This window comes from Hyaloscypha bicolor (genome assembly GCF_002865645.1).
Source record: "Hyaloscypha bicolor E unplaced genomic scaffold K444scaffold_55, whole genome shotgun sequence".
NCBI classification, from domain to species: Eukaryota; Fungi; Ascomycota; class Leotiomycetes; order Helotiales; family Hyaloscyphaceae; genus Hyaloscypha; species Hyaloscypha bicolor.
The window spans coordinates 909,702-930,509 of NW_020194557.1; the positions used below are offsets into that span (position 1 = coordinate 909,702).

The 20,808-nt window shown below is 50.7% G+C and overlaps 6 protein-coding genes across 6 annotated transcripts; 2 read left to right on the top strand and 4 right to left on the bottom strand.

Annotated features, from left to right (window-relative positions):
• Nucleotides 1-422: 422 nt before the first annotated feature.
• Nucleotides 423-1,411, bottom strand: K444DRAFT_361674 (uncharacterized protein). The gene has a single exon (XM_024872186.1). The coding sequence runs from the start codon at nucleotides 1,054-1,056 to the stop codon at nucleotides 520-522; it is 537 nt and encodes a 178-aa protein (XP_024738972.1). The 5' UTR covers nucleotides 1,057-1,411; the 3' UTR covers nucleotides 423-519.
• Nucleotides 1,412-5,085: 3,674 nt separating this feature from the next.
• On the top strand, nucleotides 5,086-5,809 carry K444DRAFT_361743 (uncharacterized protein). The gene has a single exon (XM_024872188.1). The coding sequence runs from the start codon at nucleotides 5,243-5,245 to the stop codon at nucleotides 5,741-5,743; it is 501 nt and encodes a 166-aa protein (XP_024738973.1). The 5' UTR covers nucleotides 5,086-5,242; the 3' UTR covers nucleotides 5,744-5,809.
• A 6,009-nt stretch (nucleotides 5,810-11,818) lies between these two features.
• Nucleotides 11,819-15,200, bottom strand: K444DRAFT_361833 (uncharacterized protein). The gene is made up of 2 exons (XM_024872189.1): nucleotides 15,007-15,200; nucleotides 11,819-14,943 (listed from the first exon to the last, which is right to left on the bottom strand). Exons 1-2 carry the CDS (start codon nucleotides 15,075-15,077, stop codon nucleotides 12,111-12,113), a joined length of 2,904 nt encoding a protein of 967 aa, XP_024738974.1. The 5' UTR covers nucleotides 15,078-15,200; the 3' UTR covers nucleotides 11,819-12,110.
• Nucleotides 15,201-15,339: 139 nt separating this feature from the next.
• K444DRAFT_651968 (mitochondrial ribosomal protein 10) lies at nucleotides 15,340-15,876 on the top strand (the record flags this gene model as incomplete). The annotated part of the gene is made up of 3 exons (XM_024885752.1): nucleotides 15,340-15,557; nucleotides 15,642-15,721; nucleotides 15,790-15,876. Exons 1-3 carry the CDS (start codon nucleotides 15,431-15,433, stop codon nucleotides 15,874-15,876), a joined length of 294 nt encoding a protein of 97 aa, XP_024738975.1. The 5' UTR covers nucleotides 15,340-15,430.
• Nucleotides 15,877-15,929: 53 nt separating this feature from the next.
• On the bottom strand, nucleotides 15,930-16,410 carry K444DRAFT_361865 (uncharacterized protein). Its single transcript, XM_024872190.1, has one exon. It carries the CDS (start codon nucleotides 16,314-16,316, stop codon nucleotides 16,038-16,040), a length of 279 nt encoding a protein of 92 aa, XP_024738976.1. The 5' UTR covers nucleotides 16,317-16,410; the 3' UTR covers nucleotides 15,930-16,037.
• A 94-nt stretch (nucleotides 16,411-16,504) lies between these two features.
• On the bottom strand, nucleotides 16,505-20,154 carry K444DRAFT_525456 (uncharacterized protein; the record flags this gene model as incomplete). The annotated part of the gene is made up of 5 exons (XM_024874448.1): nucleotides 16,505-17,928; nucleotides 17,987-18,197; nucleotides 18,522-18,767; nucleotides 18,824-19,363; nucleotides 19,474-20,154. 5 exons carry the CDS (start codon nucleotides 20,152-20,154, stop codon nucleotides 16,505-16,507), a joined length of 3,102 nt encoding a protein of 1,033 aa, XP_024738977.1.
• Between the last annotated feature and the right edge of the window lie 654 nt (nucleotides 20,155-20,808).

Genomic DNA, 20,808 nt, shown 5'->3' on the forward strand with positions numbered 1-20,808 from the left:
AATTTGAAAGACTCAGACGGCAATTAATGACGTGAATGATGGGTCTGTCAGGATTGGAATGGAATGCATAACTGGCGCTGCGTTTGTGTTTGGTTTACTGTTCTTATTGTGGATACCGTAGAGTTTACGCGAGAAAGAGACTTCAGAATAATACAGCTTCACTCTATATCCAACAACCCAGAGCGAGCTTCTGATTTGCAAAGGCAGAATTGATGAGATGGCAAGGAACCGACAAGTGTCCTGCCTACCCGTATTCTTCATCTCCCGACTTTTTCGATTGTTCAGAGAGGGAGGTTGACACATGTTCCTGCATCCACCTCGCATGCCGGACTTGCATATTGCAGTGCAGCAATGTCGACGATGACTTGCATGCGCGCATTACGCCGTGAGATGCCGTGAGACGCTGAGAGCGAGCGGTATTTTTCTGTCCCCTTGGGCTGGCACCCTGGTCACGGATGTGTTGTCTTTGCGTTCCCTTGGGTTTGCAGCGTCGGGTAGAGTTGCAGAGGAGTACAGGATCTAGCGGGTTGGGTACAGACGTTTCTTGTCGTTGCACGGCAGGTGTGGATGTGTTGGCGTTGAGCTTGTTGCGTATTGGGGACTCGAGGAGGGCGAGGAGATACGGTGTGTTTGGTTGAAGGTGCAGTGATAGGTGGCGTGCTTAGAGGTGCTATCGGAATCTAAGTTAGTTGACGGGCGGAAGATTTTGATGTGGGATGTAGTGGCCAGTGGAGGGATTGCTCGAAGAAGATGTAGGATGTGAGTTGTTTCGCGGGAGATTTTGGTAAAGGACGTTAATGGTTTCTGGGATGGAAGGGGAAGGAGTGATGGACGGTGGAGCTTGGTGGTTTTGTTGTCTCTTTGGCATGGAAAATACCGGAGACTAACGACTTCGGAGTGTGGACTTGTTGAAGGCTTGAATATATATCGTTCTGTGTACGAAGGACAACGTGGACACTGTAGGTCTGTAATTGGGGAGTCGGTTGTGAAGATCTGGCGGGAGGATTGGTAGTAATTCCGACTTGTGCGGTGGTTAGTGGAGAGCGGTATGTTCATAGTTTTCAACTCTTCTAGAGATTGTTAGTTCTTCGTCCTCTTGCTCTGCTATTTACCAGGGGATGTCATTGTCCCAATGGCGTCTTGTTGATTTTTGTTGAGCTAAAACATTAGATGGAGTCGTGCCAGGTGCGCACCGTATGGAGACGCATGCAAGACTTTCCATGCAAGATGTCTACGGCCATAATATCCGAGTCAGCAGTATTCGAAGACCGCAGATCGGATAATGGATTAAGGATTGCTTGTGATGGAGCGGTGACGGCTGTTCCGGAGAAATCGGAGTCAGCATACTTCTTTCAGGTATTTTTGGGAGTTGAATGTTCCAGGAGCTGTCGTATATTACAAAAGAATGTTACCGTTGGATTGCTACGGAAGTGGGAACTGACATAGAAGAAGGATTGATGGGGACCCATCCCGTTGGGTATTCCTGTTAAAGACTTTACAAGAGTTTTTCAAGGAAAAATTGCAGAGATGAGAATCAGTCGCAAAGAGCAGCTGCGATGCGACTCAATGCAGAAATTTTGGGTTTTGTCGAGGTAAGTTTCACTGTAGCTGGGGCCATTTCCACACAGGAGTTGACAGCTCCTTAGCAACCTCCGGGTGGATCCGAGGATACAATGACAATAGCGGGAGCATCAAGACATGGTGGTCTTCAGATCTAGCAAGTGCTTATCTCGGTATCTCCGGCGAAGAATGTTTCTGCCGCCTTCGGCTCCCTTTTCTCACGCCCTCCGAGTTCAGCTTCGTATGCAGGCTTCCAGCTCCGGACGGAGCGGCGAAGCTGAACAATGGACACTTTTGCTCCAAATTCCAGTTCCTCATCCAACATCAGCATTCTTGATGCTTCTGTGGGGCTTCGGCACACATATTCCGGTGCGGGTGGCTGCTAAGCAAAGATGTCGAGGCACGCTGAGGTCCGTGATGTGGCGAGGCAGAGCCATCCCAATCACAATCCAAGTCCCTCGATTTCGGCCTTCTCACGACTCATTGTGCCGGATACAACGGAGTAGTATGCCTCCTTTCGGCCAGCTCATTCAGGAAGAACGGTATAATTCGGGTGAATGGAGTCGTTTCAGGGCGGACGGCTCGGCACCAGAAGCAGGCCGAGTATTGCGTTGAATCGAGCTTGCGTCGAGGGATCTCGAGCCTTGAACCTGGAGCTCAAGGGTACGAGACGAGGAGGGATAGAGTATGCTCTATAGTGGGTATGCTCCGAGATGCATTGCATACGGTTCTGCAGCTCGTGTTGTAGCTTCATTTTCAAAACAAACTTCTGGGATCCAGGGAGTTAATTCTATCCACATGTCTATTAGCTTGGGTATCGTATGCAATCTAAGCCAGAAGCCGAAATAGCGCTGACCTTGGACTTGCAAGAGTGGCGCCGAGATGGTTGGGAGAAGGGGAAAGAGAGTTTCTTGAGCGGGAAGTCCTCAGACGGCTTGAGAAAGAAGGCCAAGTCTCACATCATCCCCACAGCTCTCGTTTCGTCCTCCGCCGTGTGACTTAATCTTCGGGCCGAGTCACTGATTTGCCCCATAGAATTATCGGGGACGGCTCTGAACAAAGCAAGTTCTCGGTAAGTGTTGCTCGGTGCTGATGATTGAGACATTGTGTTACAGTAACAACACGGACGCAAATAAATTACTAGATAACAGCTCAGGGCAGAATTGAGTGGAAGAGAAGGTGCTACAGGTTTCCCATTGCTTGATCTCGCCCACTTGGGCTGCGGGATCGAAGATGATCGGGATCGTTGGGCAGCTTGGGCTTGCGTAATGTTCATCTTGGCTTCATTATTGCCACTTTGGGACAGGGATTCATGAATGGATGAAATGGGCATTTTCTCCACTGTGATCGACACGATATCCCATGGCAAGTCCCGGTTGTCCCGTTTCTCAGGAGTTCTGGGATTTGTGTTCTATTTCGATTTCAGGTTACAGTGGGGGTTGGGTTCCATCAATAACAAACGGTGAGGACTCCCGAGAGCGATCACCTGAGATCCAACCTGTGATACAAACTCTATGATTGGTAATAATTACCACAGGCACCAACTTCCTCAGTTGGTGGGTCTCTGATGTGTTCACCGTCTTGTGATTTCTGAATAGGTCGATTAAAGGGGGAATTTACGAGGCTGCAATTGCCAACTTTTAGTATTGTGTGATAAAAGGGCCTTCTGCGGCCAAGGAACTCTTTCATAGAAACATACCCGTTTAATTCAAGGCAAAATTTGGGGGTTTAAAAGAGTAATTGATCTCTTCACGTGCATCTCGATCTTGCATCTTCCTGAGGCCTCTTGGTGCCTCAACTCGATCCAAATCCATCAGGGTCATGACGAGAACCCTGACCCACTTCTCACACGGATGCAAACAATCTCCTCCACTCGGGGACTTAGTTCACCGCATAGCGTGGTTACAATGCATTTGCATGAGAATCTAGGTGCTGGCCGAAAGTGAGAAGGCTTGAGGATGTCGGAGCAGGCCATCACCAGCAACACATGACAATGGATGTATATGTGAGACGTGCTATTCCCCTCCACTAGAAAGTCTTTACGGGGTCCAATGGCTGCCTTACTTTTGCGGGGTTTTGGTTCAGGCCTAAAGACAATTGGGAGCCAATGCGTTTTTAAGATAGAAGGAAGAGAATGTATTGGCTGGTGAGAAGACCCGCTGTGAAGGATTGCGGAAATTCAGCTCCCGAACTTCGACAAATGGTGAGAGGAGAGGATGATTACTGGGCAGATTACTCACGAGGAATCATGGGAACAGATTGCTGCTCTTTTGTTGGCTCACCCGGTGCAAGCAGTCACCGGTGGAGTATCTAAGTTCAACCAGTCTGATATTTGCCCCGCCGCTGCCAATGATCGGAGGTTATCTGCCCCTGTCGGCCAAGTACCAGCTGCGGTAGTCTACAGACGAGAATAACGAGGCTGTTGAATGGGCAGGTTCTAGAACAGGAGGACTGATGAGGTATCTGGCCACCAGGCCATCAACCCTTCCTTTAGCTTGACTGCCGGTACCCATGCATCGCCATCCTGGTTGATGCTGCGACGATCGAGATTCGAGGGACGACAACGCCCACGGACTGAAGTTGAGGCATTGAAGACGCAACGGTCGAGGCCTGCCCAAGACGAATTCGATGCGCGAATGAAGTCAAAGGACTTTCGAAGATGCTCTTCATCAGGAGATCGTAACATGGTGCGCGGTCCGACTACTTGACGTGAACCGATTCGAGAGCCGACGGGATATACATGCCAGCCCGAAACCTCACTGGCCAACTCGTAACCCCCGGTAGTACAAGCTATACCACGCTCAATGCCTCTTGTTTTCACGGGAGAGAAAGCAGGTTTTTCCGCCGAATCGCCGAAGTCTCGACAGCAGCGAAGGTCTAGGCATTGATAGAACAGCAAACACGGCTGGGTAGCATATACGAGCAAGAGTTAGAACTGGTAGATATCATGATGGAGTAACATAATCCTGCCACATTGGAACTTTATTACCGAAGCCCACGACACTCAACGATCCTGCAAATGATCTCCAATTCATCAAACATTGCATGTCTCACATTCGTCGACAAACGCTTTTGGAGCTTCGCCGTGCCGTGACAAGCAGCACAGAGGCGGCACGGAAACATTTTTTAACATTAACGTGCATGCAGTTGCAGTGAACGTTTAAAGCATCAAACAATCCCACTCAGGTGTCTGACACAGCCCACGGGTCGACCGTAGACTCGGAATCGCCAGCGTAAGCACTAAGCAACGAAAGTCCTTCTGAAAATATCCAATCTAACCGACCAGGAGCGGGGCAATCTGCGTCCACTGCTCTCTCCTTTTCCAACGACTGACGGCTCATCGACTTTTGCAATACGTGGACTCCCATCTCTTTGATCTAACCCCTCAACCACAACAGTGGCATTCTCTGGTAACATTCATTCTAAATGACTCTTTGAGTTGAGACTTGATATCCACTACAGCAGAACCTCCATATAACGATACTCGATATAATGATTGGTCTGTTACCCCCATACAAAAACCTGGCTGTATCGTTAGATATTTTCGGTCCCGAACCCCTGTCTCACCAGAATATAACGATATCCTCGCGATATCGTTAATTTTTCTCGGTCCCGAGGCAATAGTTATATCGAGGTTCTGCTGTATCGCCCATCTCAAGAATCTCATTATATTTCATCGGTCATGAATCTTTGCTCATCTCTATCTGTTATTGTAAACCAGAGCTTTGATCAAGGAAAAGCATACCGAGAACCGAATTTCCAGTCCCAGTTCCAGTCCCAAGATTCTTGTTTTTGGTCTGTAAGCATGATGACATCCTCAGATATAAAAGTGATGCATCACTTTTTAACTTGCAAGGGCTACCCGCGAAGTAACACGGGGACAAGCCACTGCCTCCCAAGAACCTGGAATGGCCCGCGCATATGGAGGAGTCCGCTCCCTCTTGCGGGGCCATATATTCCATACATTCAACAACAATGCTATATCGGGTGGGCACCGAGAATAAGTGTCACCGACGGCACTCCCGTCCCATATTTTGTACTCGCTACATCTCCTGCCTTCCCTTCCGTCGTCGCAGAAGCACGCAACCGTGTTGCGAAACAAGTTGTCGGAAACTTGGAAGCCATAGAAGCAGCAGAGAACCCATTTTGCATTGAAAAGCCCCGCTCTCTCTCGGGATCCTGACCAGACGATTGGCACCGCAGGAATAATCCGACCCGGTTCCAAGATGGCCGGTTTCCTCGGATCCAGGACTTCTGGTCATTGGTGATGTGCCGTCTAATGTTGTGTAACTCTGTGCAACGCGCCTTCGAATCAGTCACTCGGCAGCCCCAACTTCGATGGAGATAGTGGACTGAATGGTGAGGGAGAGCTGGCGGCGGAACAGGCGTGAGGAGATTTGAGGGCTTTTTGTTTTTCCAGATTGTTTTGTTTGCTTGTTGATGGCTTTTGAGCACCGTGTGAGCTTGGGAATCGAGCTGACTGACTATAGATTGGGAAGCAATAGGCGGGAAACCTGCACATGGTGAACAGGTGGACTGCAAATCTTTCCTCTTCCTGCTAATGTCGTTCCTGTTGGTAGGAATCTTGCCTGTGATGCATACACGTATTCCCATCTCTACCCGGTTCCCGGGATTCTGGTGACACTCGTGCTAACGGCTTGCAGCGTCGGTATCTTGTCCCACCTCGATCCGCATGGCAAGGACGCAGGTAATGCAGATCGAAACTCGAGGGGTCTTTCTTGGCGGAAGTTGCGGTCCTGGCGGTTCTGTCGGCTGCGAGGCGCTTAAGAAGCGTAGAGAGCTTCGGAAGTGGCCCTTGTAGGTTCTACATTGTACTGCCACACGAAGTTGTCGATAAGATGAACAGAAGAACAGAAGAACTTCGGTGAGATAGACAGAAAAAGCAGAATACAATGATCCATGTACATACAGCAAACCGTTCCTGCGCCCCGATCGTGAGCCCAAGTAACCCCCACGTGCAAGAAGACCCAGCACTTATTCCCAGTCCTGAACACCGCGTTCCCCTTCCATGGAACTCCCACGCCGTTGCCCAGAGGTGTGATCTGACACCAAGATTTCGCTGTGCAGCTCACCTGCCATACTCTAGATTTAGCTCGTTCTTTATCTGGCCACGCTCTATGTTTGGATTCGCGTGTTCTTATTTTGGCGCGTCATCCAACTGGGATGGATAGCTGGCGCCCGACAGTCTCCTGGAAGTAGTTAGAGTCTGATATCACAATAGACGAGACATTTAAGATGGGTCACGAACCACACCGTTCATCTAATCTGTACGACATCGTCAGCATTGCATGATATTGTAGAAGTCATGGTTGTATTGCCAACTCACCTAAACTCGATTGCAACCACCGAAGGCGGGCACCGTTTATGTGTCGTCTCATAATTGGTACACCAAGCTCTCACTGTATATCGAACGTGTCCGCACCGAAACTCGACTTGTGTGTAATCGCACATGATGCTGAGAAGGCTTTGCTTGAGCGAGTGACTTAGACGTGAAGAAGTAGGTGTGGAGCCGAGAAAGATGTGAGCGGGGGCGGAGTGACTTTTCTCTTCCTGTAAGAAAAGTTCCGAGGCCGCAGTATTGGAGTAAAAATATAAATATAATGAATGATATTTGATTTAGAAAAGTCGACTAGAACCGCTCTAATAATCAGTTGAATCAAGAGCTGTGCTGGAGAAGTCTCGAGATCCGTTCGAGTAGTTGCAGTTGTGATTGTGGGGTCGAGAAGGCGAGGGGAGGATGTGCATGCATATAAGCAAAGAACTATCGGCCCAGAACTGTAGGAGGGTCCACTACATATGTACAAGCTTCGGAGGTATGCACCCCTCGATCTATGGATCCACCTGGTGGATTCGGGCCAGGCGTATTCCACCAGGGTGGTGGACCCGTGTACTGTGGTCTCCCTCTGCCGGGGTAGGTCATTTGGGATGGGAGGACTCAGGACTGGCCTTCGATCAAGTCGCGGTATTAAAAACCCCTCGTAATTCAGTCACGACAGGGATGCGAAGAGCCAAGCGATAATGCCGGCGTTGCATCTGCACTAAAGCACCAAGGAACCCAGGCCCTCCAGGGTGCCCTCGAAGCTCCCGAGCCATGGCGGCTTCACTGGCTGCAAAGGAACGTCGCACGTGGAAGGCCCCAGAGTGCCACCCAGCCAGCATCGCAAACCCGCATCGCTCTTGACTCGGGCAGTTTGGCCCCCAGTAGTAGAGCCCAGCGATGTATCACTGCTAGTGATGACTCGGCTGCCCCGTCGAGGACGCCTCAGCAACCCCCCACCTCTCGAGGCACAGGAGTCTGTTCGAGGATAAAGTTTAGCACTAAAGGGCATGATCTCCACTCTAGCTCTCGCACTTGGACATCTTGTTGGCTGGAATCGTATGTTGTTTGCCATGGTCCGAACTCAAATTGTAAGAACCCAATAGAAATGTCTTGGGCTCTACCAGCTTCTGCAGCTGAAAATCCGTTGCGAGGTGGCCTAAGGGGTGGTGCAAGCCTTTGACGGTTGGGCCACCTCTTCAGCGACTTGTGTGCTGATAGATTAGTGCCCGAGATAAGGTAGGTTAGATTGGCCAGCAGGGTCGTCTCTGGCGAGTTACCACGGCTTGTTTGTATGTAAAGCTGGACAAAGATGGTAAACAAGCTGCCCGAGGCAGCAAAAATGGAAGTGCGGAACGAGGTCGCCAGAGGCCAGACAGGCTGCAGCCCTCTTCCGAGGCTTTGTCTGATAGCAGCGGCTTCGGAGATCAAGGATCGGAGACCAGGGACCTTCGCGGTTCTAGGACCGACCCAGAGCAATAATAAGGTTCTGCAACGCTGGCGTCAGCGCTCAGAAATGTCGCAAGGAACCGAATATTTGTGGAGGATGAGCCGGAGGATTACCATATTATCGGTTTAACTCGCGTTTCCCACCCTTGCAACTCGTACTCGTAAGAAATGGCGTCTCTCAGGCTAAGATGCGAGAAGTTAATAGTGGCCAGATTATTGGATCGTTTCGAGGCTTCTGGTTCCATATCTCTGAAGGCTATGAAACTGCCTCCACCGTCCACAGCGTAGTTTCCACATCTCTTTAGAAGAGGCCTGATCGTGAAGATGTGTCACAGACACTCACCGCCTAGCCCCGGGTCGCTGAAGGGGTCTTCCTCGTCTTTTCTGAATCAGGCTTACCACCAGTACCACAGAAGCTTCATGGAAGCTGGATGGAATTCACATCAATGCGCCTCCAGAATCCATGTTCAACCACCAAACCGTAACATTCATCCTGCCATTGGTTATCGAGGAACGCCTCAAGAGGAGAGAGGGGTTCAGCATGGCAAAAGCCAGAAGCCATGAGTCCCTTGATTTAGATGCTGAGCGGACGCCTGTGACGCAGCCCCAGTAGCCAGCCACTGCCAATGTTCATTTGGCAAAGAGCCGACTCGAACTTTGTGAGTTGGGAGCCTGTGAGCACGTGTGCCCCTGAGAAAAGAAAGCAAAGGATTGGTTGTTCCTTCTTCCAACAGGCTCCCTTTCATTCCCCAGGAAGTCTGAATGTTCCCTGGTCTCGAGGCACTGCACCTGCTTCCAAATCCCGCCATCGACGGGACGAATGCGGCCCAAGGCTGCTCCCGACTCCCGACTCCCGAACACCAACAGTGTGTTCATCGTCGTAGGTGAGCAGCTGAAAGGCAGAAAGTTCAACGCCAGCCCCTTGGCAAACTCCCATCTGCGGCTCGCAATCTCTTGCTCAACTCCACAACGCTGGAAATTCCTCCGTAAGGCCGTGTCATCAAGGGCAGAAGAGGAATCGGGCCAATTTTCCACTCGAACTGAACTGGGTTAAGACGACGCCGATGACGGCCAGAGACCCGAATCCAGACAAGGCGTGAAGCCATTCATGCACGGAAAGCCAAGTAGCCACTGGTCTTGAGCGTCAGAATGTCTTGCCAAGTGACATTGCAGGGATCCAATCTGCGCTTCCGTCTGGTGGGACATCCGCTCCCGCGGACGTGGTGCCTGAAAACTGGAGCTGGTTGGGTGGGGACGGTGGGGAAAAACTTTGTGGCACAGTGTGGCATGCCCTGATCCTTTATTCGATATTTTTGCGAGCAGCAGATGAGGCTAGCTTGGCTTGCGTGGCTGATGAGCGTCGTCAAAAGCATGCCTTGCAATGGCTGGATGCTTGTCTTTGACGCAGCTCCCCCGCTGTAGGTGAGAGGGATCAGTGGGCCACTCATAAGTACGTTGTATCTTCTCGGTGGTCCAAAGCCCCTCATGGCGAGAGTGTCTTCCAACAACTTTCATGTCTGGGAAAGAAGGAGGGATTTGGTATGGAGGATACATTGCAACATGATTCATGTACAGGCGATTGACCTCGCTACTCGACGTCTTCGTCCTCTGGCTCCGCGCCTAAAGATCGGTTCTCATTCCGGGAGTTTGAGTAGCCGAGCAGCTCAGAGACATTAGCTTCTGCGTCACGGCCACGCTTCAGCGGCTCATCAACAGGACTTGCACATGGATCCTAAAGCTGGGACTTGCTCTGTTGGACTCTGACCGCACAGTGACCGCACGGCGGCCGCTGGCCTGCACCACACAAACTGTTTGGGGAAACAGACTCGGAGACTTTCATGGAGGATCGGGGGCAATTCCAAAAAGAGGACATTTTTAAAACACGGCGAATCATCCTTCGCTTCACGCACTGGTCACATCCTTTGACACTGGCCGGCCATGGGGACTGGAGGGATTCGCGAGCAGCGCATCCTGATAGGTGGGCCGTCCTCTACCTGGTCTGCTGAAATCCCCACGATGAACTGCAGCGGGCTTTTGGCGGCGCGGCAATGCCGTCAGAACCTTCAAAGGCGGCATAAACCAACGTCCAACCGTCAAGCCTCAAGCACCGACGCTCCAACAAACTCCGTGAGTCCGAGATGGAAGCCTCGGATCGAAACAACATCAAACAATAATGCCTAAGTAGTATTTGCCGGAAATTTCCATCTTCCGAACTACGAGTATGCCTGTGCCCATATTATATCCACAGCTTTCACAACAACCAATGGCAATAATTTCCGCAGTACCAAGACGGAGACTGCCCTCAGGCGGTACTTCCACGAATCCACGTTGTATCCAAATCCATTCAGACGATTAAAGCGGCCGTCCAGTGACACTGGATTGTGCCCCTCACGACTCAGAGCGGGGAAAATGGCTGAAAGGACAGGAGGATGAAGTGAGTGAGAGAAGGAAGCATGTGCCGTATGCAACCTCGAACAGTTGTTACCGGTACTTCGTGTAAACTTACAAGTAATTGGATCCCTTTTGCAAGAAGTGAGAAAACCAGCTCAAAGTCCAACTGAAATGAAACAAAAAGCTCAAGATCACAGCGTGGGGGATTTCCCCGGCGGCCCTCCACCGGAACGTTCTGCAATGCTCCCCGAGGAAGCCTTCCAGCGTGGGGGTTGAGTATGCATTCACCTCCTCCTCAAAAACCCCAAGTTGGCTGCAAGTTGCGTGTTGCTGCACCTGCCAAAGATGCGTCAAGCTTCGTGGTGAACCGCGGGTGCAACCAACCGAGACCACCAACATTCGCGTTTGCATCATGCATGCATATATGCACGCATCCAGTACAGTACAGTACAGTACAGTAATGTACTGTACAGTAATGTACTGTACTGCAGTCGATCCAACGCCCAAAAGCCCAAGAGCCCAAGCCCAAGCACAACTAGCAGCCCAGTCTTGATCCCCACTAACACCCAACTGCCGTGACCCTTGACTCTCCTGCCACACTGACAAACTGCAGACATACTGCAGACATACTGCAGACAAACTGACAACGCCACGGCGGGAAGCCCTCCACAGCGTATTCGCTTGCGTGGACGAACGCCATCCTGCCCTAAACCAGCAGGTAGTTCGGTCCCGATGATCACAACCGCCTCAGGTCCAGCACTCCAGGCAAAAGGAACCCTTCCTTCCATCTTCCCTCCCAATCCAGGAGATTGCTCCGTGCTTCACTGCCCCTATCCTTCGTTTAAGCTTATCGTGGGATTCAAACGTTCGCGAGATGCCGGCAGTCGGAAGCCTCCGTTGCATTGGAGCAAGGATCTTGATAAGTAGCATATCCGGCGCCTGCGCCCTTTGCTCGCCTTCGGGGGTTGCAGCTGAAATCTGTGCTGACTGCTGCTGGGACGCGTTTGCCCACGGGGTCGGGACGAGGGATCTTCGATTTAAATTGCTCGTGCAGAAAGGGGGCAAGTATTGAAATTAAGCGTATTTGCACCCCACGGGATTCGGGAAAGGGAAAAAAAAATCTGATGTGTCGTTTTGGTTGGAATCTTGGTTCAGCCGCGCGGGTTGATGTCAACCCGGTTTTGATAGTTACACAATCAGAACATCCAACACACGGTCGCTCCTTCTGGATCGGACAATGCTACACGTGATTCATTTTGGCATCTGTAACCATGAAACCATATTCTCTGTACACAATGCCTGAAAAATAACACTAAAACTCCATGTCGCTCAAACAGGTAATCTGACGATAAACACATATGCGCGCAATGCATTATGCACGACCTCTCATCTTCCTCTTCGGTGCGGGTGTACCGTTGACAGCCATACCGAGAGCCATCTTACTCCTGACTCCAAGCTTCACAGCGTTCTTCTTTTCTTCAACCGGTGCAGCTTTCTCCTTTTCCTTGATAGGTTCTCTTTCAAGCTCTGCCAGCTTCCCTTCCTCGGTCTGGAATTGAGCAAGCTCTTCTGCCCAAAGTACAGTTTTTCCCTTCTTCCTGCTCTTCTGCTTCTGTGCCTTGTCATCGAAGGCTTCTTTCAATGCACGCTGACGCGAGGCCGGGTCTTCCCTTTCTTCCGCTTGCTTCGCCAATACTTGTATTGGTAGCTGAGCGCCAGCTTTGTTCTTGCGGGTATTGACTCGGGTCAATGCTGCAAGCTCCTTTTCTTCATTTCTCCTCAGAGTGACTGTATTGTCACCATCCTGTCCGAGTCTTCGCACTGGAATGAAGCTGGGAGCTGCGAGAGGAGCTGCTTTCACCGGTAACCTAGTCCGACCACTTCGTCGAATCGACCTGGGCTCTCTCCCCTCATCGTCGTCCAAATTTGCATCTTCCTGTTTACGCTTGGCAGCGAGGTCTGCAGGCAAGTTGACATCGAATTCATCCTTGGACTTTGGCGAAGAGGGAGACAAGGCGGCGTCCATACTCTCCAGAGGAAGTCGAATAGGCGAGTGAGGCAATGATCGTTTTCTCTTGGGAATTGATGTGCTTGCTTTTGCTGCTTTGTTTGCTTTGACACGAGTGAGGAAGTTCCGAAGCATATCTGTATCGTCATGATCAAAAGCATGAGCCGCAGTATTCTCAGAAATGGTCTCGATGAGTTCCGTTGTTGAAGGATTTGGTGTGGATGATCCGGGCAGCTCGTCGGTGGGTTCCTCTATTGAATCTTCCAGCAGCTTTTCCGTGCTTATTGAGATGGGCTCGAGGACTTCGAGGGATTCAACAGATCCTTCTCTCGCTTTGTCAGACGCCGGCTCAACGGCCTGCGCAGAGTCCTCGGGTCGCGAGGGTTTCACTCGGGAGGAGATATGTTCATCTTCTGTTGGAACCACGGTTGCGATAACCTCAAGTTCAACTGTATCTTCTTGGATATCCAAATCACCTGCAAAAGGGGTTTCCTCTTTCACAGTTCCAGCAATCGCCGGGTTTGGACCTTCACCTCCAGAGTCTGCGCCTGATAAGGAGTTTTCAATGGTGGGTCCCAAAACATTGACATCCTCTGAGTGGGAAATTGAGCTAGATTGCCGGATAATGGTAATACCCTCGGTCTCGGTAGGTTCAACTTGTTGGGTATGGATTTGAGTCTCGACATTGAACTTGAAAGTTGGAGTTACGGCTTCAATTTCTTCGCTCATGGCAGCCTCAGCGGAGATGATCTCCCTCGGTGTCGGGTGAGCTGTAGATCTTCTAGATTTCTTGGTAGGAGATTTCGCCATTCGAGACTTGATAGGGGAACTGGCCGGGTTTGAATTTTGAATTTCTGTGGCACTAAGGGCTGGTTGTTCTTCAGGAGGCACCGAGTTTGCTCGAGTCGATCTGGCACTTCTTCTTGAGCCTTGTCGTTGCGGGGTCTTTCGTCTTGGTCTTGGGGTTCCAGAACCCTTTGTTGGAGAGGTGAACTGAGTTTCGGTCCCAACCTCGATGGAGTTGAGCAGTATGGGCTGTGATTTCGGTGTTTCGTTTGCGGCAGCAGTGAATGGGTCCTCAACAACGGTTGCAGATTCGATTGTATCTTTGGGAGATTCTTCTTGGGATATGCCAGAAGTGTGTTCTGAAATCACTTCCTGCTGTTGAGTCAGGGGCTCTTCGCCCAAACCGCCTGCCACAGCCACCGCTGCAATTGGTGGACCTTCAACAGAGAAGTCTGCTTCAGGTTGTGATTTAGAATTCGAGGCCTCCACAACCTCCAGGGAAGCTGGTTCTTGAACGCGTATGGGGACAGAGCGTTCGCGAGGGACTTCAACAGAAGCTGGACCATGCGATTCGTTCAATACCGCCACATCTCCGTGAGCTTCTAAATCCTTCTTTGGAGGTTCCAGAACTGGTTGTGCGGATTCAGAGGCATTGTTGTTCGCCAATTCTTCTGCTGGAGCAGCAGGGGGTTGTTCAGGAGTCGTTCCACGCGTAAGTCGTCGAGTACTTCGTCGAAGAGATTTCCTCCTCCGAACAGGTTTCTCAGCAGGCACTGTAACTCCATCCTCGCCCTGATCCAGATCATTGAGAGGGATCCTCTGTGGGGATGCCTTTGCCAGGCTTGTGATGTCATCCTGATCTTTTTCGTGAGCATTGAGAAGCATCTTCTGCGGCGACAGCTTTGCAGGACTCTGAATGAGAGATTCTGGTAGACTTGGAGCGACCGCCGTAGCGTGTGTAGGCTCAATAAGAGGTATCTTCCATCCAGCTTTCCTTGGCGTAATAAGATGATTCGCATTCGTCCTCTTCCTCGGAACCACCAACGCGTCCATATCACCAGGCCCCATGGACATCTTCTGTTTCTTCGGGGACACAAGTCTCCCTCCATTCCCCCCATTCTCCTTGTCGACTAGCCCCGTCTTCCACGGCGCGTCCGAGATATTCTCCTTATTCCCACCCGTCACCCGCGCCCGCTTTCGTGCCCCCATACCCCCTCTTTCCAACTCCTCTTGTGCACCCTCATGGCCGATATTCTCCTCAGCACCTTCTTTAGAACGTGCTTTCAGGCCGACTTTCTTCCACACTTTCTGTCCTTGCAGACGCGGGGCATGAGCTGGGACCGGAGCTCGTTCCCACGGCTTGACACGACGACTAGGTGCCGGCGGCGCAAAGGCATCTCTGTAGACCTCCCTGTTTCCATCAGTTATGATTCGCCATTCATCATTCCATAGAATATAAAAAGAGGGAAAATACCAATTGGAAGCCTCACTCCGCAGAGCATCCGACCCAAATCCTTCTCCGTCCATGGATAAAACAACGCGCATCCACTTGCGCTTCCCCTCCTTTCCGATTCGATGCGTACAAAATCAATCTTGTTATTCGTGGAATGTAGCCATAAAATTGGCGTCTACGGAAAGAAAGATGATATCCTTGCGAATAATTGTAAGGATGTGGTGGTTTCGTGAAGGTTGGGCACACGAGCTTTAGTTTGTTTACTTTCGGGGTTTAGCGACACTAAACCGTTTTTGAACTAGCGCCAGAATAGTTCGAACCATCAAACACAAGACGAGTTGAACATTGAGATCAGGAAGCTCAACAGGACTGTCACTTCAACACACGATACTCAATTGACTAAGGATCGGAAGATTGAAGGGATAGTGAGGGAGATTGGACGAAGATGCCGCCAAAAGGAGCCTCCACAAAGCTGCAGCCGATGCGCCTGCCCCCTCTGCCCAAGTTACGAGTCCGACGACCAAACCAAACAGATGCAAATCCATGCCTTGTGCTCATGAGCTCAGTGCTGAGTATGCTTGTCCTTCCCTTCCCCCTCCCCCTCCCCCTTCCCCCTTCTCCCTTCTGGATTTGGGAGCTGACGGACGGGATCACAGCATGCTGGGCATCGTCAGGATATACAGCTGCAGGATGTGCAGCGTTGGAGACACAGTTGAGGGCTTGTATGGATGCGCCTGTAAGTCTTGATCTTTGCAGTATCGATAGGGGGAACGGAGGACATGTGCTGATAATGGTGGGTGGCAGAGACCGAAAACGGTGAAGAAGAATACGATTAATTACCATTTGTCGAGGATGTATCCGAATATCATTGGACCTAGAAAGAGGAAGTGATTGATAGGTTTCGTGGATCAGATCAGGAAACAAACTTTATATTTTGAGGTCGAGGGCGAGTGTATCGCGTATAGGACGAGCAGGGCAGCTGTAAAATAGCGTAGGCATTGCGAGGGAGTGGGAGCATTCGTGGCGTTCAGGCTGGAAATACTTCGAGACAATCACCAGAGGACTCCTTTCACGGCGGTATTGGCCTTGAGGTGAAGGTGCATACAAAATAGAAGGGACATCACAATGTACAGATACCAGTCTGACCAAAATCTGAGATGCATGTCTTTGGAGGGTACCCTATATTGTCCACCGCGTTTATCACCGAAGCACAACCCCAATTCCCGCAAATGATCTTCCCTAATGCTCAAAGGCTGTGCGCCAAACCGTCCCCCGACACCCAAATTGTACTGCGGCGCCGGTCGGTGGAATAATTCTGAAATAGACGCCATGACAACGCCGAGCAATCAAGCAAAAACAACCCACACAATAGCAATGTCCTTTCCTTCCCAAACATCTCAACGTTGATATCGTCGTCCTTCATCCATGGATGAGGTAGTTTATCTCAAGAATACCATATAGATCGTGTCCCATAGTAACCATGCTCGACCCATGTAAAGTCTCTCTAATCATCCCAATGCTAATTGTCGACGCTAAGGCAGAAGAGCTCAATCTCACCAAGTTGTCCGGTGTGGTATTGCAGCTTTTGCGACTCTCGCCACTCCTGGAAGGCGATTTGAATATCGTCATCCGACTCAATGGTAACAAAATCTCCATCCTCATCGCGGTACCTCAACCTCATCGTTCCTCGAGCGATGGCGTTGTTTGAAAACCGTCCAACTTTGGCATCAATTCGATCAATGAGTGATTGATAGGTAATATTGAATGCCACAACGAGGGTGACGTAGTTGCCATCACAATTTACTTTAACTTTCAGCTGCGTTGGGAGTGCCATACCGTCGTCTCCGGACATCGAGGTGGCAAGCGGAGGAGACATTGTCCGACCATCAACTGAGGTTATCGGCGGTTGAGTCGTGTTACCCCTGCTATATTGTGCTCCGTTCGGGTACTGGCTTGATTGTGCCAATCGTTCTCGTTGAGTTCCAGGTGATTGAGTATTGGACCTCATCGGGAGTCCATTTGGGGAGTTGTTTGCAGAACGAGCAATGCCTCCATCATACGCTGGATGCAAGTGCGGTGGAATTCCCGGAACTGCTGGTACCTGGCCGCTCATGGTACCGTTTGGGAGCCGCCTGCCTCCGTTCTGAGCGTTGACGTCAGGAGTACTGTAAGATCGGCTTCGTTGTTGTGCTACACTCGCCTGTGATGACTGCAGTCCCATGGCTGGAAGTGAAGGCCTTTGTGGATTTCGGCCATTCACCTGATAGGCATCTGCTGCATTCTGGCTACCTCGGGATGGCGCACGGGCCATTGCTGGTGCTGTGTATCGATTGTGCTCCTCCCAACCACTCTGTGGTGTACCTTGCCGAGGGAATGGGAACATTGATGATGTCGTACTCGTTCGCAATGATACAGGAGACTCCGCAACAGGGGAGAAGTACGAATCCCCTCCTCGTTGACTAGGTGAAGGCATCTGAGAAGATATATTAGTCTGCAGGCTGAGGGCTTGATTTTGCATTCCCATTGGAAACCTTGGCGGAGGTGCTCTGGCAATTCCAGCTAGGGACTGCGTGCTTTCGCCAGTCGTGGACCTTGAACGGAGGCTTGTACTGGACGGATTGCGCGTCATGCCAGGTCCCGGATATGTGGAGTTCGGCTGTGATGGTTGTGGTGGATAGTTATGTTGGGGTAAATCATCATCCTCGTCATCATCCTCCTTCTCGGCATAAGGATTTGGTATTGGGGCGGTCTGATCGCGCATCCAAGCAAAATCTGCAGGTGCGCCATCTGGACTGCTACCCATTGTCAAAGAGGTGGCATACTCTTTTCGCTGTCCATCGACTCCCGCGTACCATTTCTTCATCGTTTCCTCGTTCGAAAACCTGATGATAAAATTCTCAACCCCAGGGTCGCCTTTCCAGAAGATTTGAACCGTGTAGGAACCTACAAATGGTCAATAAACTGGGCAAAAGAAGAGTGATATTCAAGTTACCAGCATTACCTTGCTTCGCGAGAGACAAGACTTCTGTAACATTGGTCATGAAGATCCGACCTTTGAGCTGGAGTTTTGCATTCTTGTTCGGCTCCTTGGTCTTGTTCTTATCCTTCTTGTCTTTCTTGTCTTTTTGAGCTCCCATAAGCTTGTCTTTGGACTTGTTCGGGTTGACTTCCTTGCAACAGAGTAGGATCTTTTCAAAGAGATATATAGTATACTGCTGATAGGAAGGGCAAACGATGCCCAAACTGTTAGCAAATTGTTCTGCTAAAAGGGGATTTCCTGTGATAGGGTGAGAGCCTCTGAATTCGTGGAATATCATATTCGAGAAAAAGTGATCCAAATCTGGTTCTGGGTTCCCATGACGCTCGTCAAGAGAAGCCTGTTCAGATGGAGCCTCGGACACTGCATCCCACTGAGAATCGTATGTGTCGAAAGCAAACATCAAATTCGAGTTGAAATTCTCTATGAGCGATTTTGTCCTGCTGCGAACTTTGTGGCGAATCGTAGGATTTCTGACGGGAAAGGAATTGGATCGTACTTCTTTCTGCACATCGCTCTTGCCTGTAACAACTGGGAAATGCCCGTGTAGCAGCAATTCCCCGAAGTTATCAACTTGGTGATTCTTCCAATCATCCACGCGCACGCAGAGATCTTCCAGGGCTTCACTTCGTAATTCTCGATCGACTGCTGCATTCGCTTGCGTCAGGACTCGATTGGCGGCTTCAATTCCACGGGTCAAATCCTCCTTCGTCTGCTCATCAGCACCGGTCTTATCACGCAAATCCTACGAGAGCGTAAGCATCATTCTAGTTCAAACCGGATTGAGCCTATCGTTAATACCTTCAGCAACAAGGGATACTTGACGAGACGCTGCATAGGTTTGAGGAGAAATCCGTCTAAAGTATTGAAGTCCACAACAACTGGATGTTCTGCCAATGAAATCTTGTCGAACTGCCGCATCGCAATCGCGGCTGCTTTCCGCTGGTTTGCAATGAAGGGCTGGTAGATGCCAAAGGCCTCTTCGTAGTCCGTGAATGGTTTCCCCCACTGTTGCATACTTTCAGGTTGAGAGTTCGTCGTTTCGATTTTGATGAGGAACCTGCGTTGGAAATCTAGTATTGCGTTGATGTTAAGGAATATGTCGTGTACCACATCTCCAGGAATCACCCCTTTCTGCTCAATCGATTTCTTCAGCTCGTGTAGGTTCTCGAGATCCTGGACATATTTGCGTTCGGTGTCCACCAGTTCTCGAACGACGTGGTCTCGGTAGCTCATTTTCCCTCCCGGCATGGCTGCGGGAGCTGCATCACCTTTCTCAGAAGTCATGAGTAGGCCACGCTGCTCTGCAGCATCGAGGACGATGTTTATGATTTGGGTGACCTGGAAGTCGGAAGTCGTTAGCAAATATATTGCGAATCAAGGGGTAGCGACGAGTGATTAGGGGTAACCACCCCACGAAGGAATGCTGTCCTGAAGAATGAATCACTCACTTTCACGAAACCCGTAGTGTCGTCACCAAAAAGGTCTTGAAGTGAAAAGCACTCGCCAGGTTGCAGTTGTAGATCTCCTTCTAAGCACGCTTTAACGAATTTGAACGCGGCGCCTTTGGGCACTTTTCTTGGGTCTGCTGCAATCTTTTCGTCAAGCCGTAGGGGTTCCGGGGGTTGAAGAGAGTTGTATATCGTCAACAACGGAGTCCCTTTCCGCAGACATCTCCACAGAGAAGAAACGGGGTCCATCTCCTCCCCTTCATCTTCGTTATCTGAGTCCGTCAAATGTTCGTCGAACCCGGGTACTTGAGCGAGTCGTTGCCGCAACATCACACATATCTGGTATAGGGACCGGGACGCGTCGGCTCTCTGGTTAATGATATTGTTTGTTGCGACTACCGGGCCCCCATTCGGCTGTGCCATTGATTGCGGTGCTACGAGCGTGGCCGAGCTTGTCATCGAGGACAAAGAGGTCGTCGACGACGAAGTGAATGCCGTCGAGCCTGACAGCTGCGACGAGCGAGAGTTGTGGCTCATCGTTTGCCCTAAGCCTGGCAGGCCGTTGGTGCTGCTGATGCTGCCGCCGGCGCTTCTCGTCGAGAACACTGGCGCCGTGTTAGTCCTGGCGAGGGGTCCATGAACGTGGGCCATCTGGGCACCTGCAACGCCGACAGATGACATATACTGCGTCGGTGAGGATTCTGGTTCGGCATTCAAACCTCGACTCGACGTTAAAAGAGATTGCGATGGAACGTGGGTGGGGGGAGCAGTCGTTCCTTATTCCGCTGTCTCGTGGGTCGTTGGTGTTGTCTCAGAGTCGATGCTCCTGAGAGTGCTCTATGCGGCCTAGCACGGAAGCGGCAAGGCGGGAGAATGGAAACCTTAATCTTGGTGCTAGTTATGCCTGGGGCCCGAGGCTTCAAAATTATTGAGTGCCTGAGGCACTAATGTGTTTGTGCCTTAATGTCGGTATGGTTGACCAAGCAGAGTTCGCCCCTTCTGGCTGCCAGCCCCGGGGTAAGCGTCCTCGAGGCAATGGAAATTATTTAGTGCCTGAGGCACTAACGTGTTTGTGCCTTAATGTCGCTGTGGTTGACCAAGCACAGTTCGCCCCTTCTGGCAGCCTTAGTCGAAGGGTCCGCCCACGACCAGGAATGCAAACTTCAGACTGTCGTTCCTGCGAAACTCCACCATGCCCTCGGTCGCCCTGCACTGAATCCTGTTCTATTGTTCTGTTTGCTTCCACTCCCTGGTCCGCATCCCTGGTCCGCAAGCTCTTCTCTGGTCACAATATCTCCCAAGTCCCCCTAGATTGCGCCTTCACCGATTGGGGCC